The sequence below is a fragment of the Amaranthus tricolor genome, chromosome 2 (genome assembly GCF_026212465.1).
Source record: "Amaranthus tricolor cultivar Red isolate AtriRed21 chromosome 2, ASM2621246v1, whole genome shotgun sequence".
Lineage (NCBI taxonomy): Eukaryota > Viridiplantae > Streptophyta > Magnoliopsida > Caryophyllales > Amaranthaceae > Amaranthus > Amaranthus tricolor.
Window position 1 is genome coordinate 39,736,866 of NC_080048.1, and position 14,216 is coordinate 39,751,081.

Here is a 14,216-nt window from a genome sequence, read left to right on the forward strand (position 1 = left end):
GTCGGAGTTTTAATAAGGTCCAACTTCGGTCCGTCTCTAACTCGGATTCGGATCGTGAAGTCGGATAACCTTTTCCTCAGACTCGAATCAGATTATTTTCCTCGGATCGAGTCGGACTAGGGTCCGATTCGGACTGAATTGCCATCCCTAAAGGACATATCTCATCATAACATGACAATTATAAAACAGACATTGTAGACATAATTGTGCTCTAGGTGAAACTATTATTTTGCCTTATCAATCCAATGGATTAAACAGAATGCAACATCTACAACACAATATCAGAATAAGAACATGACAATAACACAAAATAGTTCCATCAGATCAACATAATGAACACGAACGTCATTGCTTCGGGTCAATACTAACACACCCAAACGCAAGTTAACAACAAAACGACCCATGACTACCGACAAACACTACCACAACTTTACACCAACAAAGCAAAGAGTCATGGGCTTAAGTCCTCGTACTACCCAATAAATCATACGACAATTAACCTGAGACTAAACAACAAAAGACTCGAAACTTTGTTTAATGTTACAAGGAAACGAAAATCCCAAAGCAGCAATTCAGTATAGTATGGTGACCGAGAGGATAGATTTGCTGAAAACCCGTAGATAATTACTCTCCGGGAGGCGCAACACCTTGCTTGAGCCTTTCTCGCTTCATCTTCTTCTTTGAAACAGGCTTCTTCTTCTTTGGTGGCATGTTCTTTTGAGCGTAGGTATAAAGTACGTAATTTCCGACTAGAAAGGTTATTAGAAGCCCTCCAACAACCAACAGTACTATGAGGCCCGGATTTAAGCCTTTGGCTTCAACTTCGTCAACTGCCTGTTCATGAGCAAAACACAAGCTTTAATTCTCACCGACTATTTTATGTCGAGAAAAGGCTTAATCGAAGACATTTAAGAGTAAAATATATATGAAAGACAACTTGCTAATAGAGAAAGAAATCAGTCTGTTCTTCAAAAATCTACATTCGATCGACAGGAAAGGAGTAGCGTCCTATGATTCGCTAATCGACTCGCAAATTGAGAATCGAAAAAAGTGAATTATGGTCGGTTTTAGGCTATTTTGAACCATTTTGGGCGAATCGCGAATTCAAAAGGCGAACTAACTACCGAATTATATTTCACTAGAAAAGAGAATTAATTCATATTTTACAACATGAAATAGAGCTTACAGAACAAGGATGAGTAAATTTGGCCAACCAATTCCAAATGGGTGTAATACAACAACTATCATCATTAGGCCATTCCTAAACACAATTTGTATTCCACTGGGCTAATTCACAAAAATCGTTCTTAAAAAAAATTATGTTACATGCATATATAACATCACTCCTTGCGTTTCCAGAGATAGAACACTTAATGTCGCAAATAATATAAGACAACTTAATTTCCCCTAATCACAGTTTACTAATCCTGATGTGGTTACCAATCAGCTTGATTGTAGCCTTTTGTCAAAATGAATTAGATTGTGGATACCGATTAGCCTAGTTGTTTTGAGAATGTCGCAAATAGATTAAGACAGCTTAGTTGCCCCTAATCACAGTTTACTAATCCTGATGTGGTTACCAATCAGCTTGATTGTAGCCTGTTGTCGAAATGAATTAGATTGTGGATACTGATTAGGCATTTAGGCTAGTTGTTTTGTGGCGTCCTATAGAACAATCATTTACAAATTCCATCCTCATCTCTATGTAACTAAATGAACTCTACGTTTTCCATTTCTTTGAAACAAATAGTTGATGTAGATATTTTTATCCACGAAGAACGGCATTTTCTTGGGTATACTGAAAAAATAGAGCCATACTCGATTCCCCATGAGTCGCAAACACTTCTTCACCATACACCCTTATGATGTAATGTGATCTTGGAAAACCACTTGTACCAACCTACACGTATGTTTACCCCTTCCACCATCATCGTTTAAAACTGGTCGGACTCCTTTAACATCTCCATCATTCTAACTCTTGACCGTTCTCAAGATTCGCCACCTCCTAAAGTTGGTGTTAGATGGATCCAAGCCTACCACACCAACAACCTTAAAACGAATCTCTTCAGTGTAGATTCTATCTCTTATGTTACTATTTTACTACATATCTATCATAAACAAACACAACTCAGCCATATTTATCTTCAACCAAGATTTTTACAAATTTGCCAACCCACATAGTAAGGTTAAAGGCATAATATTAAAGAATCCCTTTATCTTACAAGAACATATCAATCTTGTGCGAAACATCTTGATTGACACTCGAAAGGTCTAGTTATCTAGATAATAGACTCCAAATACCATAAATATTGATAGGTTCCACTTCTCTTCAAAAGAAAACTTGGCATATGCACCCCTCTTCACAAGCTTCAAAAGTCAAAAGTCAACACTACCAGGAACACCTCATTAAATAATTATAAGTTAAAATTCCAAAGAGATTAAGTAGGATAAGGTGATTTTTTCCACTAAATCAAATCATAATGCCAAAAAATTCAATCACCATGGATAAAAGTAAAATCCCACATCACAAAATTGTTATATTACACAAAACAAAAACTAAAAAGTAACGTGTACTAAATTGTAAACATGAAAAAAGAAACAGCTAACAAAACCCATGTTCATTGCTAAGTGAAATTGTTAGCTATTTACATTTCATAAATGCCACACAACGCGTCTACATTGCTCCATTTATAAGTAGATGGTATTTCAACATCCTGCTTGCCTATGTAAGCTATGCCCTCAGTTACGACAATTGCTTAACTTTTAGCAATATTAGTAGTAACTATGAAAGAGAAAAATTAAAACCACATTGTTCTATTCTAAGGCAACCACTTAAAAGAGGCAATAATGATGTTCAATTCCATCTAACTAATTAAAGTGTAAGCCATTAATGTATTAACCACCCCCCCCCCCCAAAAAAAAAAAAAAAAACAATACAAAATTTACCAAAATGATCGAACAACCTGAACTTAACTCAATCAACTACCACACTATTAGTTATATCAATCCCACATAAATATATCAAGTTTTAAGTTTCATATTCAATCACATACCAGAATAAATTGATCTAGAGCATATAAAATTATAATCAGCCAAAACAATGAGACTTTACGCGATAAAAATTAAACTCTACTCCCTACCTTTGTCCCTCTGAATTTGCTACATATTTCTAATTGATCTAAATCACTAACTTTGCTATATTTGCAACTTTGGAAATAAACCCAGTTCTGAAATCAATTTTCATGAGCACATTTCATCTCACTTTTAATACCGCATTTCAATTTTCATGAACACATTTCATCTCACATTTAATACCGCATTTCATCTTTTTTGACTTGCCATCCCCAAACCATAAAATTAATTTTCCCTTCAAATGTAGCATACTCAAGGGAAAAAGATGAGTACAAATGAATAGGACCTTCAAATGCATGTAATTCACAAAAAGTTTTCACATTGAAAAAGGTATATTTAAAGGATGTGCATCAAGGAAGCTTGTACTTGAAGTTTTTTTTTTTTTGTATTATCATACCAAACCAAACCACAAAATTAACTTTGCGGCCCATCAAATGTAGCAAACTCAAGTGAAGTGAACAGATGAGTACAAATTAATAGAATCTTTAAATGAATATACTTCTCAAAAAGTTTGTGCATTGAATATGGTATATTTAAAGAATGTGAATTAAGGAAACATTGGATCTAACTCATTTGAAAATGTAAAGTGAATTTTCATATAATAATCACCTAAAAGTAAAAATTTGAAACCCATTTCAGGGGTCAAATGTAGTAAAACAAGAACTATCAACAGTTATTAATACCTCAAATCATTACAAATTTTAAAACATTCCTTGAATTCACAATGAAAGTGCATGTAAAACATACCATGATGGATTAATCCCAAAAGGGGTGAATTCCCTAAGCAGCAACCCTGCAAGAGCACAAATCAAAAACAACCCATAAGTGAAAACCTAATTCCCAATACAAAATCAAATTTACAAAGAAAAAAAACCCCAGAAAAATCAGATCTAAGACGGTATGAATGGATCCTTACCTCTTTAGCTCCTCCACAAGAGAAAGAATTGGGGGGGGGGGGGGGGGGGGAAACGAGTAGAAAGGAGAAGAATGAAAGAGAAAATGGATTGGTCGTGCAGAAGAAATTAATTAAACGTGAATGATATAGACGTGAAAACGTAAACGCTATGGAGTGAATATTGTGAACAAGAGCCACAAGGCAATATACTCTTTTTCTATTGAGTAGTTGGCTGGTTTTGACAAAATCTAGGAGAGTTGACTTATCTGTTGATTCAGATTATTGGGTTAATTTTGAATTATGTTAAAATTTACTGGACTTGATTCAGATTATTAAAATTATGTTGACTTATCTGTTGTTTACTCCCTCATTTCCGCGAGTTTGTTAATATTTTTTATTTTGGTTCCTTCTTTTTACCTTATAGTAATATTTTTATTTAAGTAATGTTTCAACCACTTTTTTAATATTCATTCATACATCTTCTCACTTCTAATAATATCCATACAATTTAGTTTTTAATGTTTATGTAAGGATGGGTATCACATATTCCCTCCTATTCAGCTTATATGTCTCATTTTTTTTATGGTCAAGTCACCTTAATTGTCCCATTTCTATTTTTGGTATGGGTTTTTGACTTTTATGCCCGTAGTAACTTTATCTTATTTTCAATTATACCCTCCATTACCCATACTAATTTTCCTCCCTTGCATTAAAAACCCATAATACCACTCTCTTTCCTACCCTTAGGGTTTCACTTTTGACTCTCCTTAAAATCCGTAAAAAGTCAAATGGGACTTCTAAGGTGAATAGGGGGGAGTATTACATAATGAAGAAAATAAAAATTCATTAAATTGCTCATCAATCAATCTTAATTTTATAATTATTCCTAATTTATTTTTTATTTACCTCAACATAAATTCTTTTAAAAACTATATTTTTATTTTTGAAGAAAAACATTTTCAAAACAATGAAACTTATTTTCCTCCCAAGTTTTAAATTTTAATTCTCTATGGGAAAACTCAAAATTTAAAATTTTAATTCTCTATGGAGAACATTAACGTTTTTTCCCAAACTAAACATGGATGTATGATTTGATAGAAAACTTTTGTGTATGGTTTGGTTGATAACATCTCCTAAAATACTTTCTTATAATTATAAACTTCTTTATACAAAATTAAAACTTTATTTTTCAAAATTTTGAACATTAAAAAAAGAAAGTTAATTCGGTCAATTCAAGGATAATTATAATTGAACGCAAATCATGACTAATTTAGAGTTGGATTAATTTGATTTTTCTAGGTAACATTCTGCCCGATTTCAAAACTAAATTCGGCTAATTTTCAACCGAATCTTCATGGAAAAGTAGGATTTTTTAGTGTGAAAGCTTCTTTTACGGCCATTGGAGCTAGCTCAAGGGACGCCACAACAACCTGAAGATTCATCAACCTAGTGAGCCAAATTTAGCAAATTCCCATCAATATGCCTAATTTAGTGTATACATCTCCACAGTACAAAATTGGCACAGATGTAAACTTTGCATCATTGTCATACGAAATTGTTACGCTTGGAACAATAACTTCGTCACAATGCCTAAACTAATCCTCAACATCCATCATCACCTGTTTATGAAAAAGCTCGAGAATAGATGCACCATAAACATTGAATAAGGATGCTCGGAAAATTCAATCGTCTTCGACAGATTCTAGAAGAGGCTGGATGCTCAATGCAGTGGAGCTGAGGTGAATACCACGAACAAGCCCACCATAGGAAGCTTTTATCCTGTGACATAGAAGCAAGACGGAATCCCATAGAGCAGTTCTTCCCTGAAAGTTGAAATCATGTCGTAAAGCTGAGACTTTTGAAAGAAATTAATCACTAAAATAATTAATCAAAGGCAATACTTGTCATCTCCGAAGATTAATAAGAGAATGCATCGTAACAGGTGCGTAAAGAAAGATGTAGACAACAATGCCAACGCCTTGGTACCAGAATATGAGGTCAGTTACATGAACAAAAAACGAATCAATTTAGGAGATCATGAAAAACAATGATCGATTTAAGAGATCGACCTTCTGTGCCGTCCCAACAAGACAAGATTAAAGCTTTAGCATATTTATTGTATTGGCCAACTATACCATTCTGATACGGAGCCCGCGAACGACTCTTGGCCCAACATGAGAGCCTCCTACCCTGCTGTGCCTTCGAAAGGCACATGCCAGCCCGAGTGCTGGCACAGCCTTCTAACACTTTTTCTAATATAAATAGAATTATATGCCTAAAAGTTGTACTAACTTTGCAAAAAAAAAGGGAGTGCCTACGTACAGCCTAGGGTATAAGATAAAATATGAGGTCAAAAGAAAAGATACGAATTATGTACACTAATACACCCTCACATAATTACATAGGATTCTTGATTTTTCTTTTCCATGTAATACTAATGTATTGAAACGCTATTCAGAGAATCAATCAGCAATTCACAGTGCAAAAACAAGGCCGCATCGCGTCGCATCGCATTGTAAAGGTTTCCAAAAGCAATGAACCGATATTTCCCGCGTTGTAAAGGTTTAAAAAAACCACATTTTGAGCCATATCAAGGGTTATTTTATGGTTTCAACCAATATTTAGGCGTTACAGTAACCGCATCACCACCGTTACCGCACCACCATATCATTACCCCAATCGCGACCGTTATCGCATTTTTACTCTATGATCAACATACTAATTCAAAAGAAACAGCTATAACTTGAAGAAAGAATATGACCCAATGAACTCACACAGTCAAACAAAAATATTAATGCTCACTTTACAAATTCCATACAGGCTGCTATAAGACTCAGAAGATCGGGATATCATAGAAACAAGAAGGAAGCATCAAACAGAAAGTAGAGTTAGAATAAACCACAGAGCTACCACATATATCTTATTTCAAACAACAGCTAAATGAATAAAGCTGCACATAGAATCATTACCTGAAGACAGAACTGCAACTTCTTATCCCAATACATCACAAACACTGGAGGAGATTGTCTTCCAATAACTAGGACACTGGCTCCAGGATGAAGAGTTGAGGGAACAACTGATAATACAGCTATATACTTTTCTGGGAACCTTTCTTTAGGAGGAAGAACACCCAGAAATAAAGGATTCTTGCTAGACAGAGCTCCAGAATAAGAAGGATCAACATGTAGCATCCATTTAGGATACTCCAGGAAAGCACAGAAAAGATACAGCAGCAAATGTGAGTCAGATGGAAGCTCAAGAGTCCACTTATTCTTGGCTTTATCCGAAGCCTCTTCTTTTTGTTTGTACTCATAATTTTTCAAGCAAGTTCCTTCAGCCAATTCTGTGAATTATCCAAAGAGTAGAAAACTAACAATTAAGCTTTCAATTCCACCAAACAATGTTCATGCGGATCTGCACCAGAGAATGTATAAAAAAAACGGATAACAAATGTTCACCCTTGATTCTCCGGACTGTATATTCAGCTGGAATACTACTTTGTGGTAACAGGCCCTTGATTAACTCTCCCTTTGTCAAAGCCAGCAGCTTCTGGTGTTCTGTGATGGCATCCACGCACTCCTGTATGATAGGAAGATATGAACTCTGCTGCAGGGATTGCTGCTGATTGGCCAAACTTGACTGCTCTGAGAAAAATCAAAATAAACGAGTGTTATCACCAGCATCCACTTATGAGATGAAACTATAAACATGTGAACGGGAAAAGCTCCAGGGGAGGCATCTCACGGGTGGCTGCATCTAAAGCTTGCACAAGGTAAGCCCGTAGCTGGTGAAGAAGCCCATCTTCATCTTGAGATAATGCTGACTGCCACTCCTTTGCACGGTCCACTGAAGACATGCTAAAAGCTCCAGTATCAGAAGCATTACTGCCCACCGAAGTCACTGTAACTGATATCCCTAATTTAGCAGCAGCTTGCATTACCTGAAAATAACATTATACAAATACATTATGCAAGCTAAAAAGTCGTACAAAGATGAGTGAACCGGGGGGGGAATGGATTACAAAGGAGAAAAGATAACATTTCACTTTTCTTTGCATGATATGAGCCACAAATATACTGAAGGACAGGGACTATCTAGGGTTGATTGATAACCAAAAATGAAAAAACAAGGTTTTACTGCCCTTAATGCAAATTGTAATCACTAGAAAGAAGACCATGTTCGAAAACAATCTAAAGCCTAGAGAAATAATGCAATTTACTATCTCCATCTTGTCAAATTTATGAGAAATGGAAATAGCAAACTTATGTTCAACACTTCCACAATAAAAGCAAGAGTATTATTTAATATGCACAATAGGTTTTCAAGAAACATTGGCTACAATTGTAACCCAATAATCTTGATAACTCAGGCACTAACTCTCGGTCTATTTTCTAAAACTAAAATAGTTATACCTGATGAAAACTGAAGTTTACTAATTGATGCTGATTTTTACTCGCGGAAACAAAAATTTATCAGTCATATTATTTTTTATATGAAATTATCGATTAAAACTAACTTCCTAATCGAAACTGATGTTCAACAACACTCCATACTCCAATGTCATTAAGTAGCTTCCACCTAGACTGGAATTTGGAGGGTCAAATGTACACAATATTACCCTTGTAATACTCTTGTTAGTAATAACAAAGAAATTATTTCCAATTAACCCTTGATAGAATCATCATCAGCAATTTCACATAAATAAGAAGTGCATATGATTAATGAGCTTTTTTACTCCATTATATAATGTGAAATCAAAGAACTATAAATATTTGGCTCTATCGAAATAAGGGACGATGTTACTTATCAAAAATAAATACTAAATTATACTTAAACTGAACTTTACTAAATACTACTCCCTCCGTTCCTATTTGGTGTTCTCATAAATTCACAAGAATTAAGAAAAGTTGAATCTTTTGGATGGTGAAAATATTATTACTTTGAATACTGGAGTTAATGGATAAAAGTAAGGCCATAAGCATTATATATATATATATATAGGGTCAAGTTCCAGTGAGAATCAAGCTTATATGAGAACCGTGAGAACCAATCTCTCCGATAAAAATATGTTACTTTTTCACATAAAATGTGTTACTTTTGGGCAAAAAAATGTTACTTTTGTTTTTTAAAAACTGGTACGTTTTAGCAAATAAGTGTTACTTTTAGAAAAAAATATAAATACAAAGTAACACGTTTATTTCGAAAAGTAACACCTTTGTATGTAAAAAGTAACACCTTATTGTGAGTTTTTTTCAGAATTTTTTTCTTAAAGTAACACTTTTTTGCTTAAAAGTATCATCTTTTTTTTCAAAAAAGAAGTAACACTTTTTTGCCTAAAAGTAACACCTTTTTAGTAAAAAAGTAACACTTTTTTATCAGGCAGATTGGTTCTCATGGTTCTCATATAAGGATAGTTCTCACTTGAACTTCTTCCTATATATATATATATATATACACACAAATTAAAGTTAGTAAAAAAAATATGGGGACCACAAATATTAAAATATTAAAATAAAGTTAGTGAAAAACATAGAAATATGTGGAGACCACAAACATTATAAAATTATTAAAATAAACTTTAAGGAAATATGTGAGAATCATAAGCATTAAAATATTAAAATTAGATGACTAAGGCTAATTATGTCCAAAAAATGTGATATATATCGAAAAGTTCTTTAAGGAAACAACAAATAGAGCTGCCTAAAATGGTAAATAAGAACATCAATAGGAACGGAAGGAGTATTTTTTAAGGTAAAGACAGCAAGGTCTTTGACAATCCTACAAAGCTCAAATAGTCAAATAGAATGTAAAAAGTTGTTACGATGACAGCAAGTTTATTTCACTCCATAATTAGTATTATCAAAACACATTATATTCTCAAAAGGTAGTGTCAAATTATCAAATAACTATTAAACAACTGAACCATCATTCACATCAAATTCTTCCTTCACCAAATTGGCAGCAAAATTTAAGGTCATTCCGAAGGAAAGAGCTCTATTAATTGATTTAGTTGATGAAATACATAAATGATACTCCTATATGTATCCCGAGATATTTTATCAGAATTACACATGCAATCAAAGATCAACCACGAAGTTGTTAGCAAATCCAAATTCACAAAACATAACCCATTTCAATTATCAAGAATCTATTTGAATAAGTAAATTAAATCTTAACGATTTCAGACAAGGCCATTTTTACTTAAACAGTTAAACTTAAACAATTATCTATGTTATCAAAATAGTGGACAGTATTTTTGGAAAAGAAATTTGGAAGCATTAGAACCTGGTCACTTAAACTAAAAGCATGGTAGTTCTTTGCGGGAGGTGAAACTAGTAAAAAAGCATTACCTTATTATGACTATTTTCAATTTTACTTAGCAGAGGACACAGTAAAACAGAGGAAAACCATTGCCGCAAACGGTCTCGCCACTCCTCAATCTGCGGGTAGATGCCTAGATACTCAAGAGCTTCAATTGACTCTTCCATTGACATAGGAGTTGGAATATCACTTTCTCCTTTCTTTGGAGGTGTCTTGAACTTCTGCGAACTAGGTGACATCCGAACAGGCCTCAAAGGTGTTGTTCTCGTTGTTCCAGATGTATTAGCTGAACCTGAAATTGTACTTGGACTACTTATGCTGAACCCAGTCCTGGTTGGAGGAGTTGTCAATTTCTCAGCTGTTTCAGTGATTTCCTTGTCCATGTCTGCCAGAAAATGCTCGAGTTCATCTTCTGTTAGAATTTCTTTAGCAGGAGAAGCTCGCTTCTTTGACCAAGGTGTAGATACCAACTGATCCAAACCATTAGAGGTCTTGGATGATGATAGCTGGGGTGAGATAGGTGACACAGCATGGGAAGTTGGAGAATTTGATGATTTTGAAGGAACAAAAACTTTACTTTTAGCAGCAGCACAGGATTTTTCAGAACCAACTCGCGATGGACGACTTGAACTGGTGGCTTGCTGGTGAAGTGGGTAAAGGGGGTCTAAAGGAGTTGTCGGTGCTCGTGATTTAGAGACTGGTGGTTTTCCAGACGCCTCTAGTACGACCTTGTCTGACTTCTTCAGTCCAAGGAGATGCAATTGACGATCTGAAAGACAGGTTTCAATCTTGGTCCCAGAAGACGAAGTTGTGACTACAACACCAGCACCAGTTTTAGCTCTCGTAAGGGTAATAGCTTTGATTAGCGCTGCAGAAGATCCCATGAAAGCTAAAACTGCCACAATCTTGGCTAATTTGACCAATAAGTCTGTAGCATAATAACATGAAGTTAGATACAGCATGCTTAATATCCATCAGAATGTGCAGACCAATACTCAATTACATTAAAATACTTACAAGCTATCTCCTCAGAAACATTTCTGCCTTCAAACTTGTCAATGACACTACATTCCATTGAGTGATCCAAATGGGAAAAAAAAAGCTAGAGTCATATAAGCATGTATAATGTCTGATAATCAGTTAAGACAATTAAATGTATTGCAATGTGTTCGAGTGCACTCTGGATCATATGTGAATGTGCCTCCTTTTCGGTGTAAGATATTACATTAACACATTATAGAACTCAAAGTTGCAGCGGAAAATGAATTGCAAATCAACCCAAATAGATTAGTGGCGAAAGGTTCTTCAATCAAATAATGTCCCACTATAGATTGAAAAGCTCTACAAATCAAATGAATCTTGTATCATAACTCATAGGCCCAGAAAACCGGCAGCAAATACTGTATTATATTCTAACATTCCTTACAACTACAATAAACCATGAAAATGAAACTGAAATCTCTCTTGCACTTGACAACAACATTCAATTACTGCAATGTCATTAAGTGTCTTCTACCTAGGTGTGATTTAGGGCCTTGGAGACATTACATCTGGACTACAGTCACCAAGCCTCTATCTAGATAGTTCTTTCATAAAAGAATAGGGACCTTCTTCATCCCAGCCCTAAGGATACACAACCCTAAGGATTAATTTCCCTTGTGAACACTACCCATTTGGGTTATACACACGCCCACAACTCGCAAGCATACACAAGACTTGAGCGCACTTTGTCTTCCCACATAATTACTCACATAGTGTCACATGATTCGGAATCAAAAATTGAAAAAGCGTAACATTGTTTGTTTTGGACTATTTTTGCATCAATTGAGCGAATTACAATTTAAAAGGTAGCAATTACTTTACACCGGTCACTCGTACTAATACTACTCCACGCTATCAATCCTTATTGTTTTTTCCTTGCTAATATTAACTTAATGTTTTACACCCACGAGCTAAAAACAGCAGAGAACAATAAAAAAAATTAAAAAAAAAATGAATTATAAGTTCGGCACAAAAAACCCATTTTTATCCATACCGTTTGTTTATAAAATACAAGCGAAACCCTAGTAAAACCTCAGAAAATAAAAAATAAACAACATGAATATGAAGCAAAATATAGAAAATTAATTCTTCTAACTCTATATTAGTAAATAAGATTGAGAAATGAAGAGATAACAATAGTGAAAAAAAAGTAGTACCTGGAACTGGAAGAAAAGGCAAAGAAGGCAAATGCAGAAGCAGATGAGAGAACGAACAGGAAAAGCAAAGAAGAGAAAGAAGGGCGAGCAGTAGAGGTTGTAAGGGCGGCAGAAAGAGCTGGGTTTCGATATACTGCGAATTTTTCAGGTCTTTGGTTTGAAGGTGGTGGCGATGAAACAACGCCGCCATTGTTGTTGATTTGAGAGCTTTTTCTGCTTTCCATAGTGGAGCTTCAAGAGAAGTTTCGGATTATTGCTTCGCCATTGATGGAATATGATATGCAATTGGGATCTGTTACATGGAGTATGCTTATGTAGTCTCGGTGAGGAAGAGAGCTGTTATTCTCGTAATTTCAAATGCTGTGCTGTTCTCCTCCTTCGGGAGTTTGGTAAAATAGTTATCCGGCTAATTCTATTTCAAGTATGAAAAAAAAAATATCCTAAATAATTTAATTTTTATTTCATTTTTTTACAATAATTTTAATTATTAATTAATTATAAATAATTTAGACTATTAAATCACTTATATAAGAATATTATTGTACAAATTATGAATTATAATTTCACCCCACTACCTCCCTCCCCTCCTCACTAGTCTCAGCCTCGTCGTATCCTTAAGCACCACGACCACAATTTCATATTCGGATGTATAAGGCTAATAGTCCACCCAAACAAAGGTCGCATGAACGATTTCATCTTCATCGCCTTCAATTCAAGAGGATATGGTGATGGTGGGTAAGGTTATGGGGTTAGATTATAAGAATTTTAGGTAGCGCAATACGATTTTTATTTAGGGAGGGAATTGGGTTGATAGCTATTGGAGAGGGGCAAGGATAGGGGGATAGGGCACGAGTGATAGCTGTTGAGAAGGGTCGGAAGAAATGACGGAGTGGTGGTAGGTTAGAAGGGGCAGAGAGAGAGGATAGAGTGGTGGTTGTTAGGAGGGGAAAACGGGATGCGGTGGTGGAGGGGTGGCAATAGGGGAGGGGTTCGTATAGTTAGTTTTTTTTTTCTTTACATCAATTTTATTATTTTTTATTGTTTTTTTTTAAAAAAAAACACTTGTTACTCAAAATAATCTAATATATATACAATTTTTATATGATAGACGTGTGTAAAAAAGTTAAAAACAAAGCTTGAAGGGTTATCAATACAAAAGGAAGAATAATATGATACTAACTTTTTCTATGATTTTAAGACTAGTTTAAAATTTAAAATAACTTAAAAATTATCATGAATATTAAGTACATTCAATAATGAAAAAACAACTTTTCTTAATTTTATTATATTAAGACACTCAATTCTTTATTAACTTTGTTATGCAATAAAAAAAAGATATCTTCATCATAAAAAAATAATTATTTTTTATTTTCATAGCAGCTTGTCTCGTACGAGACCGTCTCATCATGAGATGGGTCTATATATATAGCTCATTTCTCTAATTGATCATTTAAAAACTATAAGTAATCACTTTAATACACTATATGTTTCCAAAAAAAACACACTAAATATACATAGCGCGGCCTAATAAAGATGGTCTCACCATCGAATTGTGTCATTTAAAAATTTGTGTGTTTGTAAATTGTAATGAAAGTCCGGATTTGAACACTAATTTCCAAAACCGAATTGAATGTAGATCATACGTCCGAACATCCTACTGTAACTGGGCA

General features: G+C 34.5%; 2 protein-coding genes across 3 annotated transcripts; both read right to left on the reverse strand.

The window, feature by feature from the left end:
* Positions 1-301: 301 nt before the first annotated feature.
* Positions 302-4,201, reverse strand: LOC130806011 (DNA-binding protein S1FA). The gene is made up of 3 exons (XM_057670898.1): positions 4,049-4,201; positions 3,880-3,925; positions 302-834 (listed from the first exon to the last, which is right to left on the reverse strand). Exons 2-3 carry the CDS (start codon positions 3,880-3,882, stop codon positions 625-627), a joined length of 213 nt encoding a protein of 70 aa, XP_057526881.1. The 5' UTR covers positions 3,883-3,925; positions 4,049-4,201; the 3' UTR covers positions 302-624.
* Positions 4,202-5,476: 1,275 nt separating this feature from the next.
* LOC130806012 (uncharacterized) lies at positions 5,477-12,941 on the reverse strand. Of its 2 annotated transcripts, XM_057670899.1 has the most exons (7): positions 12,547-12,941; positions 11,366-11,412; positions 10,378-11,276; positions 7,772-7,967; positions 7,486-7,671; positions 6,997-7,370; positions 5,477-5,850 (listed from the first exon to the last, which is right to left on the reverse strand). In XM_057670899.1, exons 1-7 carry the CDS (start codon positions 12,768-12,770, stop codon positions 5,710-5,712), a joined length of 2,067 nt encoding a protein of 688 aa, XP_057526882.1. In that variant the 5' UTR covers positions 12,771-12,941; the 3' UTR covers positions 5,477-5,709. The 2 variants fall into 2 exon arrangements, with proteins under 2 accessions (XP_057526882.1, XP_057526883.1); XM_057670900.1 differs by lacking the exon at positions 11,366-11,412 and having other exon boundaries at positions 12,547-12,940.
* Positions 12,942-14,216: the final 1,275 nt, after the last annotated feature.